The sequence below is a fragment of the Trichosurus vulpecula genome, chromosome 5 (assembly GCF_011100635.1).
Source record: "Trichosurus vulpecula isolate mTriVul1 chromosome 5, mTriVul1.pri, whole genome shotgun sequence".
In the NCBI taxonomy this organism is placed as follows: domain Eukaryota; kingdom Metazoa; phylum Chordata; class Mammalia; order Diprotodontia; family Phalangeridae; genus Trichosurus; species Trichosurus vulpecula.
In genome coordinates, this window is record NC_050577.1 from 108,678,750 (window position 1) to 108,704,954 (window position 26,205).

Genomic DNA, 26,205 nt, shown 5'->3' on the forward strand with positions numbered 1-26,205 from the left:
TCATCCACTTGTTCGCTCTCTCTTCCTCTTCAAATGGTCCGTTTTGGTGTTGTATCTCCCAGTAGAATGTAAGCTTCTTGAGGGCAGGCTCTTTCACTTTTTTCTCTTTGTATCTTCAGTGCCTAGCAAAAGACTTTAAATATAGATGGTGCTTAAAGAATGCTTTTTGAATTTAACTGAATTAAAATTGACTTCTTTTCCCTTTTCAGGACAGAAGTGGCTCACCCATTGCACCCATTATGACAGCAATGGAGATTAAATCAACTCCTCCTACCTTTAATAGAAGCAATAAATTCACTGCTGGCTTCCAGAACATCGTGGATGCTTATGGAGTGGGGAATTACCGTGAGATGAATCCCAGTAAGTGGATCTCAGTGTTTTTTAAAGATTTAGTCAATGACAACATCAAAGAATAGATCAGGCATTCAATCGATGGAGACTCAAATCAATGACACCATGTTGTTCATAGGATGGTGTTGAAGTTCAGGGTGCCCTTGAGTAAGAAGTTATCCCTGTTTGTAACTTTAAACTTACATCTTGTTCAGGCAGGCAAATCCACATTTTGCTCCCTTCACCACAGTGCCAGAACGTCTCTTTAAATCCAATGAAGGTCATACCTAATTTTCTTGAATAGTTTCATGAATGTCATGGGATTCCATGCCCAGGAAGCTTGGAAAAGGACCTCTGGACACCTGAAACTCTCATTACCAATGGTGATCACTGAAGCTTGATGCTCAGATTCCAGAGCAATATGGCTTCTTGATATCACAAACAACTTCTCTTTAGACTGTGGTAGGGAAGTTATGCCTCCCTTCCATCATTATCTTCAGGAAATAACCTGTCAGATCACACCCAGCCAAGTCTAGATAGACCTGGTTTGGGTGGTAACCATCACCAGAGTCCATGTGATGCCAATGGTAGGACCAGAGGCATAGAGACAAGCACAATCTGAAAAGCATGATACAGCACTTAGCATAATGCCTGGCACATAACGTTTAAAAAATGCGTTTTTTTTTTTTTTTTTACTTAATGTGGAGGAGGGGCTGAAGGTCTCAAACATGACGTGTCATCTTTTCTCTGATGGCTTTGGGGTTTAAGAGGGATTCTGTAAGTAGGACAGGGTATTCAACAGGGGCTCCCCACAGCTCATTGTAGATGGTTGGATGCCAAATTTTCTCTGTGTCATCCTGGTTGGTAACAATAACCGTGTTCATTGGATTACTCCAGAATCAGGATGTCTCTCTTGCACTGGGTCTCATCATCAACATAACTTCCTTCCCATCATGACATCTTACTGTCTTGGACACCCAGCAATGGAGAAGAGCACAGCCCAAGGATCATCATCCCCATCAAAGCTGGCTGTCTAAAGTAGCCCACAACTGCTGCCAGCTGTCACTGAGACAGCTTAATAAATGCTTGTTGACTGATGGATGGATTGATTCAAAGTCTCTTCCATTTCTAGCTCTGTGGTTCTAAAATTGGCTGGAATCTCTGGAACTCGGCCCTAGATAACTTACCAGTTATAGAAATAGAAATCTATCTCAGGGACTTGAGAAGTTTCTCTTGCATTAGCCGTTTAGGTTTTAATTGAATTGAACCCATGCTTGCTCTGCCTCTTCTCCAACAGCCCCCTACACTATTATTACTTTCCCCTTCCTGTTTGCTGTGATGTTTGGAGACTGTGGCCATGGAGCGATCATGCTGGTTTTGGCCCTTTGGATGGTCATGAATGAAAAAAGTTTGCTTGCCAAGAAGAACACCAATGAGGTGAGCATGTAACACCAAACATCTGACCTGATTTTCTCCGAATTGTCAGCTCAAAGAGGAGTTTTATATAGAGGAATGAACACTAGGGGGACAGTTAGGAGATCTAAGTTTTATCTATACTTTCCCACAAGCTGTGTGACCTTGGAAAAGAAGAATATGTGATCCTAAATTATCCTAGAGCTTATCCTAGGGACCTCAGAGGTCATTTGGCCCACCCCAACCGCTCCTTTTACAGATGAGGACATTGAGGTTCAGAGAGGTTAAGAGACTTGTCCAATATCACGCAGCTAGGAAGTATCTGAAGCAAGATTTGAACCTGGGTTGTCCAGATTCTGAGTCCAGCACTCTATTATTCCATGCAGCCTGCTAAGTCACTGAACTCCTCTGGACTTCTATAAATTCAATTTTAAAATGAGTGATGGAGCTATAGGTTACTGATTACTCCTGTTAGATCTAAAATTCTGTTTTCATGAACAGCATTTTGTTCTCTCCCAGAGAAAGAGGAAGCCAGATGACACAGTAGATAGAACTCTGGCTCTGGGGTTCAAATGTGACATCAGACACTTACTAGCTATGTGACCCTGGGCCAGTCACTTAACCTCTGTTGCTCCAGGTTCCTCAACTGTAATGGGGATGGTAATAGAACCTGTCTCCCAAGGATGTTGTGAAGAACAAAGGAAATAATATTTGCAGGGGGCTTAGCACAGTGCTCGGCATATAGTAGGTGCTTAACAAATGCTTGGGCAGCTAGGTGGCACAGTGGATAGAATGCTGGCCTCAAGTCAGGAAGACTCATCTTTCTGAGTTCACATCTGGGTCTCAGACACTTACTAGCTGTGCAACCCTGGGCAAGTCACTTAACCCTGTTTGCCTCAGTTTCGTCATCTGTAAATTGAGCTGGGGAAGGAAATGGCAAACTGCTCCAGTATCTTTGCCGAGAAAACCTCAAATGAGGGTCATGAAGAGTTGAGCACAACTGAACTGACTGAACAACAATAACAGATAAATGCTTGTTCACTCGAGATTTATTTTAAAGAGGAAAAGTTTATGTACTTGTTATAGTTTTTTTAAAAAAAGCAAAATTAAAGGTTATGTTTTACTTGTGGGTAGCCTATTAATGTTCTTCACCATTTCTGGCCCTGCCCCCCCCCCCCCCCACTTCATGAATCCCTGGTTCCTGATAAAAAGAGGGTTCTTTAGTTGGTGATACATTAGCATTTTCTATTGTTCTCCAGGCCTCTCTAAGCCCTTTAAGCTGTGTGGAGAGCCCTAAACTGACCAATGTTTTAGGAATACTGAGAAATATACTAATACAAATGAACTTGACTTTGTGTAGTTGATGCTAGAAAGACCACATGCATCAGTTGATGCAAAAGGATTATAATTAGACGTTGATATAAACATTTTCATCTACTACCTCTATTTTTTTTGTCTCATGGATAAAAAATAAATGATCTGAATCAATTGGCACAGCCTGATCCTTCAAGGTATTCCTAAATTCTGGTCCTTTTAGTGTTAATTGTTCTGCAAATAATCCCTTCTAGCAGTGATGCTCTTTTTTAAAGAAGCTACACTGAATTATTTTGTGATTTGAATAATTAGTGGTAATTAAACAATTAAGCAGCAATAGCTTGTTCTTACCCTTTGTTTTGAAAAATGAAATTTTAAAAAAGCAACGACCATTGGCCTACAATGGCAACCATCGTACCATGTATACATAGGGTGGGAGGTGGCCTTGGTGTAAAAGATCCATCATTGAGGCCAAGGGATTGGTATCCAAGGATAACCTTCTAACCCTCCGTTTCTCTTTGAGCAGATCTGGAATACCTTCTTCAATGGACGATATTTGATCCTGCTAATGGGTTTCTTCTCTATCTACACTGGCTTCATATACAACGACTGTTTCTCTAAGGCTCTCAACATCTTTGGCTCCTCCTGGAGTGTCCGGCCCATGTTTACAAATGGCACATGGAAGTAAGTGATTGAAATTTACTGAGGTCGCTCTCTGATCACTGGAAACAACTTTATGGCATATCTTCAGTTTTTTAGGGGGGAAATCCAGGTCCAGAGGCTTTGATTAGCCAATGTAGTTCCTCTTAGAACTAACAGATGTTTGTTATCTGTTCATTCAATCAATCTACAAAGGCATGTGTTGATATATTTTAGAATACAAACCAATCAACAATTAACACATATTTATTAAGCTCCTATGTACAAAGGAGCTTGCATTATAGTAGGAGAAGCAAGCCACTTAGACATGGCTCTCTTTGGTGGTCTGGTATGGACCCATGCTCAGAACGTTTTTTAAATGTATAAAATAAAATATATAGTATTACAAAAGAACTCAATTATATTGAAATATATTAGTCAAGAAAACAATTTCACTGACCCCGGATTAAGAACTCCTGGTAATATAGAGACTCCTATAAGATCCTCTCTCCATGGGAAGAAGCCATTATAAACCACTGTTTGAATTTAGAAGTGACTGGATTAGTCTTCACTTACAATAGGGTCCACCCCTGACTTCCTTTGATCTAGAGTCTAGGAGTACCAGTCAATCGAAAGGGAACCTAAATCTTCTCTGAAAGAAGGAGACAAATACTATTGAATCTACAGAAATTCCATTACTTCATAACTTTTTAAGTCCACCTCTCTGGTAAGGGTACCTAGATCTCTTCAGAGACAGGCTTGTCTTGGTATTTGCTAGCCAGAAGATACCTTTCCTGTCACATAATTGTTCCTTCTGTTTCTTTGCAGTAGTCACTTGGTGGAAACCAATCCAATTTTGCAGCTGGATCCGGCTGTCCCAGGAGTATTCTCTGGAAATCCATACCCGTTTGGGATTGACCCGGTAAGGATGTCTATTTGGGTCCCAAATTCTGGCAGCAGTTCCTCTGGGGTTGGTCACTGAGTGTTTGCTGAGTGTCCTTCGTTTTTCCAGAAGACGCTAAAACCAGAAGACAGATTGATCCTACCCTTAATATGCCAGTTGTGGGGCACATACATAGGTGTCTGTGAAATATGAACAGTGCAGTGATGTATACATACTGTAACATGGACTGAATATATACATTATATTTATCATATGCACATTATTAGAATGTTATACAAATGCATTGTATATATAGAAATGTAATGTTTATATTCATCTATTTTACTATATACACACTCATAAATATGCTTACATGCAGACTAAAGTAACAATGAATTGGCTGGAGCTAATCCACTCTTATCAACAAGCATTTATTAAGTGCCTATTCTGTGTCAGACTCTGTGCCAATTGCTGAGGATACAAAGAAAAAGCAAAACAGCTCCTGCCCTCAAGGAGCTCACATTTTTGTGAGGCAACACGTAGGCGACTATGGACAAAGAAGCTATGCACAGTGGGAGAGCATTTCAGAGGGCCTTCAGGGACTGTGAGCAGATGAGGAGGACGGACAGTCCAGGACAAGCATCCTGCCCAAGGTGGACCTTGAACTGAGTCCTGAGGGAAGGTAGGAGTCTGAAATGAGGAGAGAGAACCTTCCAGGCACGGAGGACGATGAAACAGAAGGAAGTGGAGAGATGGGGTGTTGTAGCTGAGGAACAGCAAGAAGTCCAGTGGCCCTGGATCATAGAGCATGCAGAAGGAAGTCATGTGTAAGATGGCCAGAAAGGTAGGAAGGGGCTGGGTTGTGAAGAGCTTTAAAAGCCAAACAGGGTTTCATATTTGATCCTGGGTGTAATAGGGAGCCACTAGAGTTGAGGTGACACGGTCAGACCTGTGTTTAAGGAAGATCACTTTGGCGGCTGAATGGAGGATGAATTGGAGTGGAGAAAGACGAGCCAGGGAGAGGCCAGTAGTCTATTGGAGAAGTGGGTTGAATCAAGACTCATAAATCGGAGGCAAGTCACTTTACCTCCACCTCACCACCCTCAATGATAAAACATTTACCCTTGTACTCTATTCTTTCTCATAGGGTGGCGGTGAGGAATGTGCTTTAAAAACCTTCAAGTGTTATACCAATGTGGTTGATCACTGTTATAGATAAACCGGTGATAGCCTCAGGAGTAAATCAGCAAGATGTGGATTAAAATATCATGTGACTTGGCTTTTGAATCTCAGTTTAGTCATCTGTAAAATGGGACCTGTAATCGCTAGCATGTACATAGCACTTTAAGGTTTGCAAAGTGTTTTACAAATATTCTCTCATTTTAATTAATGGTAATGGTTAACATTTATTTAGCATTTACCATAAGCCAGGCACTGTGCTAAGTGATTTTCATGACAACCCTGAGAAATAGGTGCTATTATTATCATCTCCATTTTACTGATAAGGAAACTGAGGCAGACAGAAGATAAATGAATTGCCCAGGGTCACACAGCCAGTAAGTATCTGAGGTCAGATTTGAACTCAGGCCTTCCTGCCTCCAGGGCCAGTGCTCTCTATTCACTGTACCACCTAGCTGCCTACTAACATCTGCATTGAAGGGTTGTCATAAAGCACACTTGCTTGCAAACCTCAAGAGCTCTAGATATCATTTATTAGTATTAGAAACCCACACTGTATTCTTTTAAGTCGCGTTGAAAGAGGAAGAAGGAGAAGGGGCTTGCACTCTTCGGTGAATTAATATTTCTACCCTTGTTGAAAGAGATAATATGTGGAAATGAACCAGGCATAGGGGTAGTTTTTACTATTTGTTTCTGAGATCCCCTAGCCGTGGCTGGGGCTCATCTAGAGTGACTTAGTGACTTGTAGAAAGTATATTTATAAAACTTTCTGGGAAACGATGGGACATATATGTTAATGTTTAGATTTTAGTGAAACACTGTTTTGTTTTGTTTTGTTTTTCCTGACCCTACCTTTAAATCAAAATGGATTGGTGAGAGACCATCCATCAAAAGCCATATAGTTATTCGATGCATCAACCACAAGGTGGCAGCCTTGCTTTCCAAAAAAACCTCCATAATTTCTAAGGGGCCATCACCAGAGATGTTGGCAGCAAATATTCTGCCCTTCACCTAACATGGCTCTTGGTCCTGCAGTTTTAGAGGTAAATGGGATGAGCCAGGCAAGGTGAGACAGGCAAAAAGCCTTTGCCCCAGGCCTTCCCATTCTCCCTGCAGGCTTTCTAGTTTTAGGGTACACCCTCCCACCAACCCAACTATGTTTAAATCTTTCATTTCATTGTAAAATAAAAAGCTTTGTTTCCTGTTAAGGCAATTCTGAGCATCAACAGGCAGATGTGGGGGGCAGGCAGTCTGTAAGATTCAGGAGTTGGACTAAATGGTCTCTTAGGTTGCTTACGGTTCTGGATCCTAAGGATAAGAGATAATTTCATTCTTAATATTTGTATTTCCAGTACCGAAAACAGTGCCTGACACATAGCAGGCACTTAATAAATGCTTGCTTGCTTGCTTGGTCTATGTTAGGGGAAGGAGGGAGCGTGGGACCTTATTTCCTCTAAAAATATATTTGCCAATCCTAGGGCGTGTGTGAGTGTGAGTGTGTGTGTGTGTGTGTGTGTGTGTGTGTGTGTGTTGGCAATAGTGGTGTTAATGTTGAATGGGAGCAGAGCCTTTGGGATCATCTTTTCCCTAAATATCTCCCTGATCTAGGGCTTACTCAGGCTGTGGTCACTTGAAGCCTAGTCCTGAGACCCTCTGGAGGTGGCAACCTGGTCTCACCTCCTTTTTTGCAGCTGTTGCCCCATGACCTGCTGGCCTTCATGTCTAACTACAGGTCTCCTTCCAATCAGACTACCCTTCCCCTCACTAGTTCTTCAAATGGTAGGTTTTGAAGTTCAAGAAGATTTAAGTAATCTCAAACATTTTGGCCTCAGGACCCCTTTAAACTCTTTAACATTTTTTGGGGATCCCCCTTCCAAAGAAGTATAACTATTGATATTTATAATATTAGAAGTTAAAACATCTTATAATTATCATGAAAATGGTTTTTAATCCTGGACTCCTTGAAAGAGTCTTGGGGAGCCCCTGGCATCCTGGGATCACATCTTAAGAACCACTAACTTCCTCATGGAAGTGGAAGGCCCAGAGAGAAGCAGAGTGATTAGCAGCTGTGTCCAGGATTTGAATCAAGGGCCTTTGATTATAAATCAGGTATCTTTTCTACTATGTCCAAGGAGCCTAGACTTCCCCAAAATAGTGGTCTCTATTTGCTGCCCAGTGCACTAGAATTTCTGTTGTCTGATTTTCATGCGGCATATTTGTGAGTTCACAGCTTCAGGAAGGGGAGGTCACATTGTTGGACAATGGAGTAGTAGCGAGAGTAGTAATTTTAAATTAATTAGAGCTAGCGCTTTAAGATTCGTAGTCCTTTATATAAGTTATTTCATTTCATTCTCACAACAACCTTGTGAGGTCAATGTGGTTGTTACCCTCAGTTTCCAAATGAGGTTGTGGAGACTGAAAGAGATTAGGATACAACCAATAGTTATTGAAGGAAGGAATTCAAGTCTCCAAGCCCAGACTTTTATCGATGAGCTTCTGTCCTGGTAGTTTCAGGGGTAATACTTTATTAAAAGGCTAGTAATGTGCCAGGGGTGCAGCTAGGTGGTGGAGTGGATAGAGGGCAGAGCCTGAAGTCAGGAAGATCTGAGTTAAAATTCAGCCTCATATACTTAACTAGTTGTATGACCCTGGGAAAGTCACTTCATGTTCTTTGCCTCAGTTTCCTCATCTGTAAAATGAGCTGGAGAAAGAAATAGCAGAGCACTCTAGTATCTTTGCCAAGAAAATCCCAAATGACGTCATGGACAGTCAACAGGACTGCAAATAACTAAACAACGGTAACAAGATGTGCAAGGTCTATGTTAAATGCCGCTGATACAATTAATAAAAAGAAAGATAATCCCTGCCCTCGAGGAGTTTACAATCTAAAGAGGTGAGGTGGAGGAGGGGGAGGTTGGGAAGAAGACACATAAGAAGCAAAAAAGGGAGGGAGATACCAGGGGAGCTGAAATCAGGCAGAGAAGCAAAGTGGAGTGAGCTGAGAATCCAGTTGTCCAGTAGTCCAGTAAAGGAAGGCATGGGGAGGAGTTTGAGACTCTACCCTCCAGCCCTCCAATCAGGGGAGAGGAGGCTGAAGGAGGTGGTGTCTACAGAGGCTTGAGTTAGAGGCAGGTGATGAAATTAAAAGTGAGTTTCTCCTGAGAGGGTTCTTTACTAGCACTAGCACCTAGAAGGGAATGGGGTTAGAGATAACAATTGGAAGTGAGTAGAAAACCATTGCTTCAAGGCATTGGCCCTAGGCTAAAGAAGTCTTACTCCACTTCCTTCTGGGTGTCACAATTCATGAATACTTTCGTGCCTGGGGTCATTAAATAACCTTGACCTGCAGGTGTAAGCTTCTCTAGAATAATTTTTTTAGCTAACAAAACTTTTATTATTTCTGGTATATAGGGTAAGCAACAGATTTCTTAAGTTTAAGCAGATATATACAAGGCTACAAAAAGTCAAACTGATTAATTAAATCATACAAAGTGACCAGAAATTTTTATTGTTAGCAAGTAATGAAATTGAATAATTAAGAGTTTTGAATGATTCCTTACCTGCCTTTTAATACATTTCACAGTTATGATTCCATACGAATGGTGAAAACAAAGATGTTTGAAAATACTAATTTAAAGATTTTAATTTGTCTAATTTTCTCTACTCTAATTTGTCCATTTTCTCTACATTACTATAGGAAATATAATTTTCATTATAAATAAGGACTTTAGGTAGTATAATAATTCAAGTTTTTAAAGAGGGTAAGACCAGTTATTTATCTACAGTAGGAAAAAAAGCCACCAGGCTCTCAAACAATCCCAAACCAACTTCTCTTTTCTCTCCCATTCCAATTAATGCCAGCCATTTGCCTTTTCTGAGTCTGCTTTCGGTAAAGCGGGAAAAAGCATTTGTCAGGGGTTTTTAAAAAAATCCATTTGATGGACATTTATTGTCTGCTACATTTAAACACTATGCTTTATTTCTACCATGTCATGTAAACTTGAGAGGCAAAGTGATAAAGCGGATGGAGTCATCCGCTATCCAACGTCCTGAGCATCCAGGAAGACCCGGCTTCACTTCCTGCCTCTGACACAAACTGACTGTATGTGTCGTCCTGAGCATGTAACAACACCTCTCAGTCATTTCTGAGGCTGTGAATTGCGGGGTAGCTGTTGATCTGTTTTGGTAGAGAAAATATTTGTGAGTCCCTTTTGACAATTAAATCAAAGGTGCAGACCCTTCCCTCCACCCAAATCTTGCTGAATAAATAGGTTGGCATCCATTCTCCTCACGTTTTTGCATTTCCAAAGCTTATATTATAAGACTTGTGGCTAATTGTACTCAGAAGAAAAAGAGGTTGCATTTTCAAATGAGTTTCTGGATTATCTGTACAACAGAATTACTTTGCTCCTGTGGTAGAGGAAGGGGTTAAAATGAGTTCCATATTTCAAGAATCAGTGACTGGTATTACTAACAGAAATTTTGTAGTTGTGTCCTCCTCTTCACAAACCCTTTGGGGGATTTTCTGGCAAAGATACTGGAGTGGTTTGCCATTTCCTTCTCCAGCTTATTTTACAGATGTGGAAACTGAGGCTAATTGGGTTAAGTGACTTTCCCAAGGTCATACAACTAGTAAGTATCCAAGGCCAGATTTGAATTCAGGTCCTCCTGATTCCAGGGCCAGCACCTAGAAAATGGAAAAGAAGATGGGAAAAAAACCCCAGAAAATAGGAAAGATATAACTCTTATATGAAAGAATGTTTTTCCTTTCCTTTTCTTCTGAATCCTTACAATGTATTTTGAATACAACAGAACAATTTTTGATTAGTTACCCAGTGGATTTTTTTTTTACCAGGGAATATGAAGAAATAGAAGGCCTAGTCCCTGCCCCAATTTAAAAAACAAAAACAAAAAAATAACCTTTCCTAAGCCCTTTTCTGATATGTTTACTTCTATCTTTCCCACCTAGGTCTGGAATATGGCTTCAAATAAACTCACATTTTTGAACTCGTATAAAATGAAGATGTCTGTCATCTTGGGGATCGTCCACATGGTTTTTGGGGTTATTCTTAGCCTTTTCAACCACATGTAAGTTCTACATTTATGTCATGTGTTTATTTGAATTTTTGGATCCAACTATTTGACAGGTCAATGTTTTACCCACTGAGGCCCATTGTGAAAGAAAAATTGGCAGCGATTAGTAAAACAGGTTTCTTGGCTGGTCTAGCAATAGGGATGTTATTAGTTTAATGTTAGCTAATAATTAAAATTAACTAATTAGTTTAAATTGGTTCTTCCTCTTGCCCCTTATCATAGGTGTGGTTCCTAGCTAGGCAGCGCTTGAACTATTTGGGTGTCCAGGAGGCCATGAATAGGCTGTGGCCTGGTAAATGATGGATTTAGGGGATTGGGGCTGATGTTCACATGAGGCTTTCTCTTCCTTATGATCCTAAGCAAATTCCCCTAAACACAACTGGCATAAGATGTTCTACTACCTTTCTCAGACTTTTTCTTGCCCACATTATCCAAGGTGGCAAACTTCTTGGAGCTCCAGTCTGAAGGCTTCTGACTAGCCTCAAGGATATCTGCTCTGTTAATACTGAACTCCTGGTCCATAGAGCCTAAAGAAGAAAACTTACAAAGCTACTTTTGAGGTTGTCACCCTTCTAAAAGCAGGAGTCAGTGAACCTGATTTTGATAACCTCATGGTTTCCTTTATAACCCTACAAATTTTATTTTATGCATTTGAAAAACATTATTCTGAGGCTTCACCATTACACGCAAAAGGTTAAAAACCCTTGCTTTGAAGCCAGAGTAACCAACCTATGACATAGATATTGGTAGTAGGGCAACTAATGCCACTCATTGACTTTCTCTTCCCCACCCTACCACATCTCACCATCTATGTTTTCTTTTTCCTTTTCTTCTCCACTTTTTTTTTCTTTTTGCTCTTTTTTTTTTCACTTCTTTTAAGCTTTCAAGCGATTTCCAGTCCCATGGTGAGCCTTATAATGAATGATTTTGCTAGGCAGCAGAACAGTTATCATGGAGACCTGCCATGATTTGAAATACGAAGTCTGGAAAATGAGTTGAATACCAAGTCTCTGCTGAGTTACTTTATTAGCTTAGGAACTGCTTATGATTTCATCCAAGCAGGTCATCCAGGATCCCTACAGAGAACACATTCTTCTGGTTTTTTTTTTTTTTAATCTCTTCTCCACCCTACTCTTTTTTTTTACAGATACTTCAGGAAAACTATAAATATCGTTCTACAATTCATCCCCGAGATGATCTTTATTCTTTGTCTGTTTGGCTACCTTGTTTTCATGGTCATTTTTAAATGGTGCCAGTATGATGTCTACACATCCCGGAGTGCGCCAAGCATCCTCATTCATTTCATCAACATGTTCCTGTTCAATTACAGTGACCCAACCAATAAGCCCTTGTATGCCCATCAGGTATTCATTTTTGTCCTTGTACATTTGAAAGAAAATTTAATTTGAAATTATGGATAAATATTCTTTAATTTAAACAACTAGGCTACTGAAAAGTTGATATGAATTGTATTTGTGTGCATTAGGATGATAGGACCATAGATGTAGAACTGAAAGGGGCCTCAGAGGCCAATCTAGTCCAACCACTTCATTTTACAGATGAGTTAATGGATTCTCAGTGAGGTTAATGTAAGAACACATAGGCAGTTAACATCACAAATAGGATTTGAATCCAGCTCCTCAGACTCCCGAGCCCAGTGTATTAATGTTGCCTCCAAAGAAGGGAAACTGAATTGAGTTCAGTCTCCATTTTCCATTGCTTCTGTACTCATTCCAGGGATCCGTTTCATAGATCATTAAATAGAAATGACTGTAGATGTTTATGTCTTATTGGATGTTACCTTGGACAAGTCATTTCACTTCTGGGTCTCAGTTTCCTCACCTACAAATGGAGGCTGTTGTATCTCTAATTGTTTTTTGATGGACCATCTCCCAATGCTTAAGTGTCAAGTTTCTCAATTCAATAAACATCCCTTAAGCCCATCCTATGTGTAAGGCATTGTGCCCTTATAGTTTACTGGGCAATAACACATGTGCTTGAGTACTTGGCTGTACAGAGGAATTTCCAGAGAGAGAAGGCTAGCAATTGGGGGGATCAGGAAAGACTTTGCATAAGAGGTACCCATCGCAGCACCTCTATCAAGTAGTTAACAATCCATTATGTACTTAAATAGACCTGGAAGAGGTCAATACCTAAAAGAAGCTTATAGGAAATAAAAAATAATGGACTTTTTTTTTTTTTTTTTTGCATTTTTGAATTAGGAGAGACTTGGCTTTAAAATCCTGTCCTGCATGTCCTTGGTCAAGTCACATTATCTCTGGGCACTAATTGTTTCTTCTTTAAAATGCAAGTTTAGACTCAGAAGTGTACAACTCACCACCTACAGGGCTTAATGTGTTAGTAAGCAGAGAACCAGATTAAAATGTAATTGGGGCACACAATACAACATAGATGATGATGACCTAGAGTTTCTAGGTGGTCTAGAGTTTGGATTTCAGTCTGACATCACTGGACTAGATGTCCTCTAAGGAAGAGGGGCAACATGGCCCGATGTATAGAGTGCTAGACCTGGAAACAAGGGAGATCTGGCCTCGAAATGATCTCTAAGGTTCCTTTCAACTCTAAACCTATGATCTTACCATCCTTTCCAGCTGCAACATTCTGCGATCCAATGAGAAATACTTCTCGCCCTCATCCCACCATTTGAACTGTTTTTATAAATGGATTTTGGTATATCAAGATTTCTTAAATTGAGAGTTACCCTTACAAAGGCTGCCTTCTCATTGAGCAAGTTCCAGGGATGATTAAACAATACTAAGTGATTCAGTGATGCTCTGTAAACTCCATTTGTAGAAGATACTCCTCCATTCTTTTGATAATTGGAATATATCACAGTCATCTTGCTATTTCCTTTGGGTAAAGTCAGACCTCACCCCACAGCCTGTGCACATCACAGTTAAGCTTGGACACTTGGTTGTCACTCTATCTTTGGTCTAACATATGACTTTCATGATGACCTATTTTAGATAATAGTTGACTTTCTTCACATGTTTAAATGATTTTCTGTAGTGGAGCTTTAAAACCTTTCCTTTTCATGATACCTTTTTCCCTCCCCCCCGCAGGACACAGATCTTTTATTTTTCTAAACAACATTCATAACAAATGCTGATAAATCAAATATGGAATAAATTTCCAAACAAGACACTCCTATTTAAACTACTTACATTTTGATTAAATACTTCAGTAGTTCATTTAATCTTACTGGTGGGAATTCTCCTTCCAGTAGTTCTGTTCACAAGCTACCTATTTCTCTTACCCTATGTGATTCTTGTTTCCATTCTTAAATGCATCTTCCACAGCAGGTCTCACATGTAGCAAGACTTTAGGGAGGGGCTTTTGACATTTCATGACCAATGTATGTGCTGTACCAATGCAGCAGCACTTAGATTGGGGTATCCCTGTGTTACCCCTTGATCTTGACACAAAACCGCCCACCTCCCTTTCTGATCATACATCTTCTGACTACTTTTCCTTCTACAAGTTTTTGTGGACAAGTCATCTTTGATAACTGTCATCCGGTGTGCTCTGAGTTTCTCCATTACCCTTTAGGTCACTGGCAATTTTTGTTCTTTGGAGATTCAGGTTAAAAAAATAAGTGGGTTCAAAAAAGGTTTAGATAATTCATTACAGATTTCTCGGGCACCAATTTAAAAAAAATATCCCACAGGCACCTCAGTTGGCAGCTAGATAGTATCAGTAGGGCAGTATTGGGGTTAAAATTAGGTTTCTTATAACGATTTTAAAGAGATGAGAAAGAAGGCAATTCTCCATGTACTTTCAATTTCTTTTCTTTTTTTGTAGTGATACTATCAGTGCTTTTCTTTTTTTTTTAAATTAGCCATTTGGTGTCTTGCACTCTGAGAAACTGAAAACTGAACGAGAACATATTCTTGTATTTGTATGTTTTCTGGTATAGACACTCTTATGTAACTACATTTCCATGTCCTCATTAGTACATTGGATAGTGAAATGAACTTAAAAGTGGTAGCACCACTGTCATGGGGGATGAGAATGGATCATTAACTAATCTGTCTCATTTCTGCCTATGTGTTGTGTTCTTTCTGCTACTGTAATCTATTAATGTCTTGTTCTGATTTCCTGACATTTTCTAGGGGTTCGTTTCCCTTTCATTGCTTATCACCGTTTTGTGAAGTAACAATGCTTGTAATTTGTCTCTCTTCTTCCCTGTAGTTTTTCACAAATGAGTTTGTATTAGAAACTGATGTTGCCACTGGCTTTTCATATCTCTTCACTTGTATGTTGGCCATGGGAGTGCCTGTGCCTTTTTGGTATGCTTGTAGAGACTGCTTTATATTAATGAAATTGGAATTCAGAAAACATTTTTTAAGCCCCTGAAATTTGAAAGGCGTGTTCTAGACTCTTTGAGAGGAAATTTGCTCTTGAGAAATGGAATTGTTATTGGATTGATATCCCAGGTCATATGCTTCATATCAAGAAACCACAACTCATCACCTACTCTCAAGGTCTAACAGCATTAATCAAAGTTGCCTTTACTAAACAAAAAAGTCCTTGAACATAGAAGGCTAGTCAATATGGGCATATTTTCTGTTCTCTCGACCACCACCACCACCACTGTAGATATTGGCTGGCCTTAGTTAGAGTCACCTCTCCTTAACATAAATAAGATTAAAGGTTTTTGTATAGTTCTGGTGAAATGTCCCATATCCTTTACTTTGTATAGATGAAGCTAGAATAGAGAGCTAAGTCCTTCCCACTGTAGTTTGAACTATGATTGTCCTATAAGTCATTTCCACAAAAGGGCATGTAGGGAAGAGCTGAAGTGAATGATTTGAGTAATGATTCGGTAAATCCCAGGTACACATTCACGTAATCTCTTATCTTCTCCGCCACGCCCCCACCCCTTTTTTTGAGCAGGTATGTTACAGCTAAAACTAGGGGGAGGGTGGGAACCATAAGGGTAAGTGGCTCCCACTGCTGGCAAACATGACGGCCTTTGCAGACTCCTACCAGAGAATAATTCTCCCCTGCCTGATCCGCTAAAAGCTTGGTGAGAACAGTTGAAGAGGTGTGAGCAGTGCTAAAGGATTCTTTCTGTTCCTTGTGGAAAACAGTATTACTCACTCCTTGTCAGTTCTGACTAAGCCTTTAGAAGGCCTCTTGTTGTTTTTTCCAGTAGAAGGACCTTACAAGAGAGAAATTGTGTGTATGGGATGGGGGTGGAAGGTAAGGTGGAACTCACATTTTTGCTTTAACAAAACAAAACCCAGAGAAAGGGTAATACACAAAAGGGAGGGGATAGGGAATTAAATATGGCACTCTCAAAGTCTGATGGGTATATTAAATTTGGACAGGTAGGTTTAAGTTTTCACCTCCCTATTGCCTTTACCTCCAAGCTTTTTAAGATCTCTTCTCTCATTGAGTTGGACTTTCCCTGCTTGAAACAGGAGGAGAACCACCTATTCCGGAGATGAGGCAGAGACAAATGGTATCCATGAAATGCCTGGTGCCTCTTTTTAAAAAATTTTTATTTATGTGTATATATATATATATATATATATATATATATATATATATATATATATATATATATATGTATTGATATAATATACACACATACATATGTATACATATGTGTGTCTATATGTACGCATAATAGGAGAATGATGGATAATGTGACAATAGTCATTGCCACCTGATATGATACAGTGGCATAATTAATAGCTATGTAGCTATAGTAACATAACAGCATCTCTTTCTTTGGTCTGTGATAGCAAGAAGTCCAGAGCTTCCTGGTTATTTTCGCTTTGATTGCTGTCCCCTGGATGCTCCTCATTAAGCCTTTTATCCTCAGAGCCAGACACCAGAGATCTCAGGTAAGGACCGCTGAATACATCTTGTGTTTCTCAGATGCAAGAATGGCCATATCAGAGAGAAGTAGCTATTTAGGTCTGAAGGGAAAATACTTGGGGACTGGCCTACCTTTTGTAAGCTTCTTCATTCACATTTTGGTTTACATTGATAAATACTGAAGAAATGGGCATGACTGAGGCTGCCGATTAAGGGACATGGTACAAGCTCATCATTTTAGCTTCGTATTAATAGTACTTTTACTTTCTCTTGCTCCAATCCCTGTAAGTTCCATGAGGATAAGGACTGTTTTGATTGGTTCTATCGTGCCACCTGAGGTCTAAGAGTGGAGGCACCAATTAGCACAGTTTTTCAAAGTTAGACCTGATGATAGTGTATGGAATCTAGAAATGGTGCTAAATGATTTATTTAAATATATACCATTCAGTTTTATTCATTTGGGGTAATAAGGCTGCATTTTGCTATATTATATCATTCATATTAAGGAGTTCTTCATTATTAGCCTAAAGTGAAAAATAAGTTACTTAGGTATCTTATGTCACAAGATCTGTGGGACATAACTAACATAAGCAAAGTTAAATACATTTGATTCCTAGTCTTGGGTATTATCCATGGCCTAAGGTTAATTTCAGGCAAGTATCTCCAACCATTTGTCTATTTATTCTATCCTTTGGCTAACTGCATGTGTGTACTCAGGGGAGGCCTCACTCTAGTAACTGAATTAGGAAAGTTAACCTTCTAGGAAAAAAAGAAGAAATCCCCATGATGTATCCCCAAATCAAATAAAAACCACTTGTACTTTCTATTACAAGTATGGATGATTGAGTGGCATGTAATGGGATAACATACTTTCCAGGCTATTGCAATTGTTTTTAGATTCAGTTTGTCATGTTTATTTTATCTCTTCATAAAGAACTTTCTCTCATTGTCCCTCCCTCTCTCCACTGTCCTGTGGATTCTATCGTTGTATTATCTCTTGTATCCCTCCCTCTTCTACTGCCACCAGCAGAAGCCTTGGACCATTGCAATAATCTTGTATGAGGTCTTCCCACGTCTAGCTTATTCTTCACACTGCTCCCAGAAGAATCTTAGGCACAACTTTTTCCATTCCACTCCTCCACACAGAACTTTTCAGTCATTCTCAGTTGCCTACCAAATAAAAGTTTAAATCCTTTGGCTTGGCATTCAAGACCTCCTATGATCCTAGTTTGCCAACTTTATTTCAGAAACATGGCCTAATGATTAGAGAGCCATGGCTATCAGGATTCAAGTCTTGCCTCTAACATATACTGGCTATATGAATGAATTGTAGATTGCACAGAAGTTGCTGACCTGTGTTGGTAAAGTGAATTTCCTCACTTGGGCATGCCCTTTGCTGATGAAGTCATAGGTCCAATCTCTGTCCTTATTTCATATTATTTTGCTCCATGGACTCTAGCTTCCATCCAAACTTGTCTCTATTCATTGTCCTCCATATTTCTGCCAGTGTGCCTTTGTTTACCCCTCTCACTCTTTCCTCTTCCCTTTACTCCTCTTCCTTACATTGATAAAATTTTTATATTGTTTGGTTAAACCTAACGTATCACCACATCATTTTGGAAATGTTGAATAAATATTTGTTATGATAAAAGAACTCCATTCTATTTTTGATGATAGAATTACAGTATTTGTGGGAATTACCTAGATTGTGTAGTAGTTATGCGCGTGACACATTCCTCTTATATAGGTTGTAAGGGTAAATTTAGTTTAATGAAAGGAAAACCTAAGTTGCTATTTTCATGTTTGTTGGTTCTCTGATGTTTGCAGGCCCTTATTACCAATCAGGACGCCACAATAGAAATCGAGGCGGACGGTCAGCCTAAGAGTGTCAGCAAGGAGAATTCTGCTGGTGCCCATGGGGAACATGACAACCATGAAGGAGAGGTACTTTGGGGAATGGAAAGGGTATTATATGTGATCAAGCTAGAAAGCAAAATCTAACAAGTATCATGAAAGTTTTAAAATCATCTGACTGGTGATTTTATAGCCTTTACAGTAAAATGTCAAATCCAATTAAACTTATGGAAGACCACAATCATAATTAGTAAAAAAAAATTGAATTATGAGCTCTTTTAAGTAGTACAGTTTTGTTAATTTTAGGTACTGAAAAATAACTAATGGCTGGCAGTATTGTCAAGGTCTAGACAAGGGATTCTTAACTGGGGATATGTGAACTAAAAAAATTGATAGCTATATTTCAATGTAATTAGTTTCCTTATATTCTTGTGTATTTATTTATGCATTTAAGATGCTTTTACAAAATAAAAACATTATTCCAAAAAGAGTCCATGGGCTACACCCTCCTGCCAAAGGGCTCCATCACACAAAAAGAATAAGAATACTGTTCTAGACCATTTTGCTTTATAAGAATCCCAATTCACCTTTTAATTAACACACATACAAACACAATCTTCTTTCAAACCAAGATCGAGGCCATCGAGTGCAATCTTCCTCCTGTCATCTTCTATTATCACTGTTTCATATCTGTCCTCTCTGCCAAAGTGAATTCATCCACTTGTGCTCTCGAGCCTTTTTCCTCTTTAACATCTTCAGTCTCTTTCTGTACTTGCTTTCCCCTTTTTGCCAAAAACACGTATAGATTTCCCCATCTTGAAAAATTCTTTGCTTCTCTTCTTGTCCTTCAAAATGCAACTCAAGTCCATGAAGCCTTTCCTGATTCCTTCCCCCACCAACTGTTAGTGTCCTTTCTCTTTAAATACATTGTATTTATTTCCTTTATATAAACTTGTATGTACTTATTTACAGATGTGCTTGCTATAATTTGACCTTCCCTTTACCCTCCCCTCATGGGGCAAATTAAAAAGCAAAAAAAAAAAAAAAAAGGCAGCCCTCAATATACATTCATCAATACTTCTGCATAGTCTGTTGGAAAAAAAAATCCCACATTAGTCACGTCTGAAAATATATATCTCTTTCAACATTTTAAGTTCATCATTTTTCTTTCGGAAAGAAAGGAGAGTGACACATTTTCTCCTCGTTCTTTTGGGTTTATCATTATCATTGCATTGATCATTGTAGTACAGATCATCTTCCTAGTTTTGCATTAGTCCACAGAGATCTTCCCGGTTTTCTCTAAAATTGTCCATTTCATCGTTTCTTATGGCATAACAATATTCTATGACATTCATATGCCATAATGTATTTAGTTCCCCAATCAGAGAACAGCCCTTTAGTTTCCAATTTTTGCTATCACAAAAAGAACTGCTATGAATATTTTTGTACATATTGCTCCTTTTCCCCTTTCTTTAATTTCTTTAGGATTTAGGCTCAGTAATGGTAGCTCTAGCTGGGTGAAACTACATTCTCAAAGGTTACCAGTAACTAGTCACTGAATCCAATGGCCTTTTCCTGGTTCTCACTGTACTTAACCTCTGCATTCATGACCTTGCTGACCAGCCTCTCTTTCTTGAAATTCTCTCTGGTCTTGGTTTCACTGGAATATCCTTGTTCTCATGCTAACACTTCTCCGCTGTGTGTGTCTTATATGTACTCAACCAACACTTCGGTTTTCTTGTTGGTCAGCTTATATTCTTATGCATTTTCCCTTGGAATCAACATAGGAAGGGGGAAAGGAGTGAAGTGGTCCCAGAATAGTTACTTCCTTGTTCATTTCAGTTCGATTTTGGAGATGTCTTTGTCCACCAAGCTATCCACACCATTGAATACTGCCTGGGTTGCATTTCCAACACGGCATCTTATCTTCGGCTCTGGGCTCTCAGCCTGGCTCATTCACGTGAGTGATTACTGCCTGATCATCTCAATCACTTCTGTATTGTTAAGTCAGGGTGCCTGTCTGGTATATCAAAGTAAAATTTGTCTTTTCTGTTCCATTCGTACCCACTCTCCAAGAGGGAAAGGTCCTTTATAAAAGTATCACATACATCTAAAGTGAGATGGCTTTCGCTTTTCATAAGTTTCAGGGGAGATGTCAATGATTCTGGAGCGTGGGGTGGGGTTTGGGAAGAGTTCAGGCTTTAGGAGGGCTGGACTGGTACTGCCCCCAAAACAGGAAAGGAAAAGTCTAGGACTAAAGAGGATGAACAGAATGGTTCTTAACTGAAAGGTTCTGACATGCTGAGTATGTGACCCTGGGCAAGTGACTTAACCTATGCCCCTGTCCCTCAAGCCACAGTCTTAGTCTATAAGTTCCAAGACAATTTTAGATCTGCATTGGTAGAGGGTAAAGAGGAGAGAGGGAGGGAAGAAAGGAGAGAGGAAGAGAGGCAGAAAGGGGGGATGGAGGGAGGGGGAGAGAGAGAGAGACAGAGAGACAGAGAAAGAGAGAGAGAGAAGGAAAGAAAGAAAGAAAGAAAAAGAAGGAAGTCTAAATATGCTGACATGTGTAAGGACACAGAAGGGCACAAGGAATCATGGGCCCCTGGTGCTTTGGGCCCATGTTCTTTTACATCCAGGAGAACAAAGAAACAGACCTAAACGATCTAGGGTAATGGCCCAGGTGCCTTTGAACACATCCATAATCAGATGAACATAGGGGCTGGTAAAATTCCTTTGAAGATTTTCAAGGCTTTTACCTAGGGACTCAAGTCAGTCTATCTGATTTTCATCCATGCATCTATCCTCCTGTGTAGGGGAAGGGAGGTAGCACAATCATATGGCCTCACGTGTTTATCAGGAGAGACATTCCTTGGTTAAACTTGTCCCTGTCTTGCCTCACAGAATTGTCAGAAGTGCTCTGGACCATGGTGATGAGCAGTGGCCTCCGCCAGAGAAGTTGGGCAGGCCTCATTGGAGTCTTCATCATTTTTGCCTTCTTTGCAGTTCTGACTGTAGCCATCCTTCTGGTCATGGAGGGTCTCTCAGCCTTCCTGCACGCACTTCGACTTCACTGGTAGGTGTTACCCATGCCTTAAAATCTCTTATGGTAACATGTTAATATCTGCATCTATAATTCCCTTTGGTCCAGTTAGGTAGCATGATGGATAGAGCTTTTGATCTGGAGTCAGGAAGACCCAAGTTATAATCTGGTCTCAAACACAGCTGAGTGACCCTGGACAACTCATTTAACCTATGTCTGCCTCAGTTTCCTCATCTGTTAATTGGGGATAATAATAGCACCTACCTCAGAGCATCTACCACAATAATAATAATAATAATAATAATAATGACTATAAAAATAAATAACACTACAGATTTCCTTGCAAGTATATGTCTGCACTCTGGATCATCATCCACATTGGTGGTATGGCCAAGTTCTCCACGTTTGCTCCCCTGATTATGCAGTGGTGGATCAAAAGAAGCGATAGGACTGGGGGATCCTAAAAAATGAGCGCTGTGGCCAGAGGAGGGAAGGCCACCAAGCCAAAGAATCCAATGAAACTCTGATAAACAGGAAAAGAAAAAAGCTAAATGCGCTGACTTAGTATGCACAACTCATTCCTAGGGTGAGAAAGGGAGAGGAACAAAATGTTTCAAGGAGGGGCGCTTAGGGAAGAAGGGATTGTTGTGATAGCTACTGTTCATGTCACTTTATATACAAAACACTGTACGTATGCTATCTCATTGGGTCCTAGCAACAGCCTTGTGAAGTAGAGGCTATGATCATACCCTTTTCACAGATGGGTGAATCAAGAGGTTAAGGTAACTTGTCCAAGGTCTCACAAGCCACTGAGTGTCCAAGGCAGGATTTGAACACAGATTTTCTAAATTTGAATCCAGAGCTCTAGCTAGCCACTGTGTTACTTTATCCCATTACCTGAGAACAAATCTCTTAGCCTATCAGGGTCTGTGCTATTCGACTATAGGATACAGCCTGCTGCTTCAGCTGAGGATCAGCCCCCATTCAAATTTTCCTCATTGTTTCTGTTTTTTGTTAACTATAGGCAGTTCCCGAACAACCACATTCTCCCTTAAAGAAGGAATCATGTATACACCTCTTAGAAATTAGCAACGTCCTCAGTTGTTAGAAATCCTTCTCCTACCTCCGCCAACTCCTGGCCACCCCAACAAGAGACCAGTGATGGCCATCTCTCTATTTTTTTTTTTTTTTGTATTGACATGTTTTGTTTCTTCAGCAAACTTTCCCATAAAATATGTCACCTATGGAAGCAACCACCAAAGCAAAAGAGAAAAGAGGGAGAGAGGGAGAGATCAAGGAAAGCTAGAGGAGACGGAGGTATGAAAGAGATGCAGAGTAGTAGAATGGCTAGACAGAAAACCAACACTTAGTTCAGGTGCCTATTGTGGACAGTGTTTTTGGCTATCAGTTGCCCACATCTGGTACATTTTTTAGGACCATGTGCCCAACTTTTACAAATGTTCTTAACTGTCTTAAAGCTTCTAACCTTCAGCCAACATGTGTCTAACTTGCCTTTTCTAATCTCTGATACTAGGGTTGAGTTCCAGAACAAATTCTACGCTGGGTGCGGCTACAAGTTTACTCCCTTCTCTTTTAAAGAGATCCTGGATGGGACAGCTGAGGAGCAGAACTAAAATGCTGGTGGTAGTTCCCCAGTGTCCTGGATCAAGTCTCTCTTTCAATTCAACTAACAGAGTCTCTTTAAAAATCGGTCCTGGTCAGGGAGCTCAATAGAGTTATTGTTCTGGACTAATCTGACACATAAAGCCTTGCTTTATTTGATTCTAAGCCTTAAGGTATGTTAGGACTTAACCAACACCCTAGAGAAAAAGATTTCTGCTCATGGGCCAAATGGAGAGGAAAAGAAAAAAGGTCTTTGGACCTAAACTGAGGTCCTGATAGTAAATCGGATATACAGGATGCTAGGGAAACAAGGAAACAGAAGCTCCTTAATAGAATATTTAGAGCAGAAATGGGGCGTTAGGGATCACTAAGGCTGACACTGCTCTCCTCTCATTCTACAGATTTAGAAACTAGGAGAAGCAAAGGGAAAATACTTTTGCTAGTGGCGGAGCCAGGACTATAGAACCTATATATCCTGAGTACCTAGCCAGGGCTATGTCTATTCTACCACACTATTTCTCATGGTCTGTCAAGGAAGGACTTTTGGGTTGTGATTTTGGCATATTAAAGAGGATAAATCACCATTGAATTACTCATCTTATCAGAAATGTTTTTTTTTTCTTCTAAAGCTCCAAAGAAAAGTTGTAGTGACTTCATAGCCAACCTATGGGATGTAGAGGGGTCCTTGGCTAATCCCATAAAGGGATTATGTTTATTTAACAGATTATCTTCCCAGAACTTTTTCCTCTCACTTATCTAGGGTTTAACATTACAAGATTAGGAGCTTTCTCACGAATTTCTTCTCCAGAGATGAGGAAGAAGGTATAATGTTCTCTTTTTGGTGGGCTGGTCAGTCTCTTTCTCTGTGTGTCTCTGGCCTGCTAAATCCTTTGGAATGAAGTGTGAAATCATCAGTTGTTTTGTTCTGCTGGAGTAACTGAAGACGGTTGCCAATTTGGTCCAGGCTTCAAGATTTGGAAAATGGGATTCTAGAGAGAAAGAACAAGTTACCCTCAGCAAGATTTCAGACAGCAGCCTCCCAGGACCCTCCAAACTAGATGAAGGCCCTGAATTCAGCTTTTGTGAGATTGATAAATCCCTCCCTCAAACCCTGGTCTTTCCACCATATCTCCATTGCCTCTAGAACAGGGGTGGGGAACCTCCAGCCTCAAGGCCACATCTAGGTCCTCAGGTATGGCCTTTTGACTGAATCTAAGTTTTACAGAATAAATCTTTTTATTAAGGAGATTTGTTCTTTTAAAGTTTGGGTTCAGTCAAAGGTCTGCACTTGAGGACCTAGAGGGCCTCATGTGGTCTCCGGGCTGCAGGTTCCCCATCTCTGCTCTAGAACCTTCTCTTTAAGTGCCTACTATGGGCTGATACAGAGACAAAAACCAAACAACTCCTGCGTGAGAGGAATGCATGAAAAACATGTGCAGAGACAAATAAATATGAAATATTTGCAAAATAGTATGTGAAGGGAGTAACAAAAGGGAGAATTAGATAGACCCCCATGGAGACAGTGGCACTGGAGCTGAGTATTGAGGGAATTAGAATTCTAAGAGATGGAGTTGAGGAGGGAGTGCATCCCAGCCATGGGGTACAAAGGTGAAGTAATGAAATCTGTGTAAGAAAAACTGGGAGGCTGGTTTGGTTTGCATAAAACACATCAAGGGTCTGTGTGTATGTGTGTGTGTGTTTAGAGGAATAGCTGATAATAGTAGCTAATATAATATAGCCTTCAAAGGTTTGAAAGGGTAGCTGGGTGGAGCATCTTCTTGAGTTCAAATCTGGCCTCAGACACTTACCAGCTCTGTGACCCTGGGCAAGTCACTTAACCCTGTTTACCTCTGTTTCCACATCTGTAAAATGAACTGGAGAAGGAAATGGCAAACCACTCCGGTATCTTTGTCAAGAAAATACCGAATGGGTCATGAAAAGTCAGATACAACTGAAATGACTGAACCAAGTCACTGGCCAAGGTTTGCCAAGCACTATTATCTCATTTGACCATGGGGAATACATATAATGTGTAATAAGACTGGAAAGATAGGTTTGAATTAGATTGTATAAGATCTCTCTGTCCATTCATGGCTGACTATAGAGGGATCATAGACTTTGAGTGGAAAGAGGCCTCAGACATTGTTCTCAGTCCCCCCACCGCCCACCCATTACCTTGACATTCCTCTTAAAACATAGTCTTCGGAAGGATACTAGATTATTAGATACAGTTCCCAGTTTTGGACTCACTGTCAACTTGCCTAGGACACCCATCTCCTGATGCAAAGTTGTATAGAATCTGAGTGTCAGAAGGAACCTTAGAGTCCAACTAATACAACCCATATCTGAACAGGAATCCCATCTGATTATCCCTGTTAAGTTATAATCTAGCCTCTACTCCAGTAGGAAGAGGCTGTTATCTCCTATGAGAGCTCATTCCCCTTTTAGATCTAACTAAAGTTTTCCTTAAACCAAACTGAAATCTGTCCCTGCAACTTTTATGCCTTTTTCCTATTTGTCTCCTCTGGGGCAAAGCAATACAAGTGTAATCAGTCTTTCAGTAAACAGCCTTTCAAACACTTCAAAACAGTCATCATGTGGCCCATCAATTGTGGAATGGCTGAACAAGTTGTGGCATATGATTGTGATGGAATACTATGGTGCTAAACCTGGGAAGACTTATATGAACTGATGCAAAATGAAGTGAGCAGAACCAGGAGATCATTGTACAGAGAAAGATCAATATTATAACAATGTTCAACTGTGAAAGATTTAGCTATTCTGATCAAGAAAATGACCCAAGGAAATTCCAAAGGACCCATGATGAAAAAGGCTATCCATTTCCAGAGAAAGAGAACTGATGGAACTCTGAAAACAGATTGAAGCATGCCTTTTTTAAGTTTATTTTTCTTGTTTTTTTTCTCCATATTTTCTTTTGCAACATGGCTAATATGGAAATGTTTTTCATGACTTAACATGTATA

The 26,205-nt window shown here is 40.0% G+C and overlaps 1 protein-coding gene across 3 annotated transcripts in view; it reads left to right on the forward strand.

Moving 5' to 3' along the window:
• The window catches only part of ATP6V0A4 (ATPase H+ transporting V0 subunit a4), a 65,356-nt gene extending 41,545 nt beyond the window's left edge, over positions 1-23,811 (forward strand). For all 3 annotated transcript variants that reach the window (XM_036760227.1, XM_036760228.1, XM_036760229.1), the window contains exons 11-21: positions 210-360; positions 1,628-1,767; positions 3,584-3,741; positions 4,525-4,618; positions 10,728-10,846; positions 12,000-12,216; positions 16,627-16,728; positions 18,530-18,646; positions 20,399-20,516; positions 21,461-21,632; positions 23,134-23,811. In XM_036760227.1, the coding sequence (XP_036616122.1) occupies positions 210-360; positions 1,628-1,767; positions 3,584-3,741; positions 4,525-4,618; positions 10,728-10,846; positions 12,000-12,216; positions 16,627-16,728; positions 18,530-18,646; positions 20,399-20,516; positions 21,461-21,632; positions 23,134-23,233 (1,488 nt within the window). In that variant the 3' untranslated portion in view covers positions 23,234-23,811. The remainder of the gene's footprint in view (positions 1-209; positions 361-1,627; positions 1,768-3,583; positions 3,742-4,524; positions 4,619-10,727; positions 10,847-11,999; positions 12,217-16,626; positions 16,729-18,529; positions 18,647-20,398; positions 20,517-21,460; positions 21,633-23,133) is intronic.
• Positions 23,812-26,205: the final 2,394 nt, after the last annotated feature.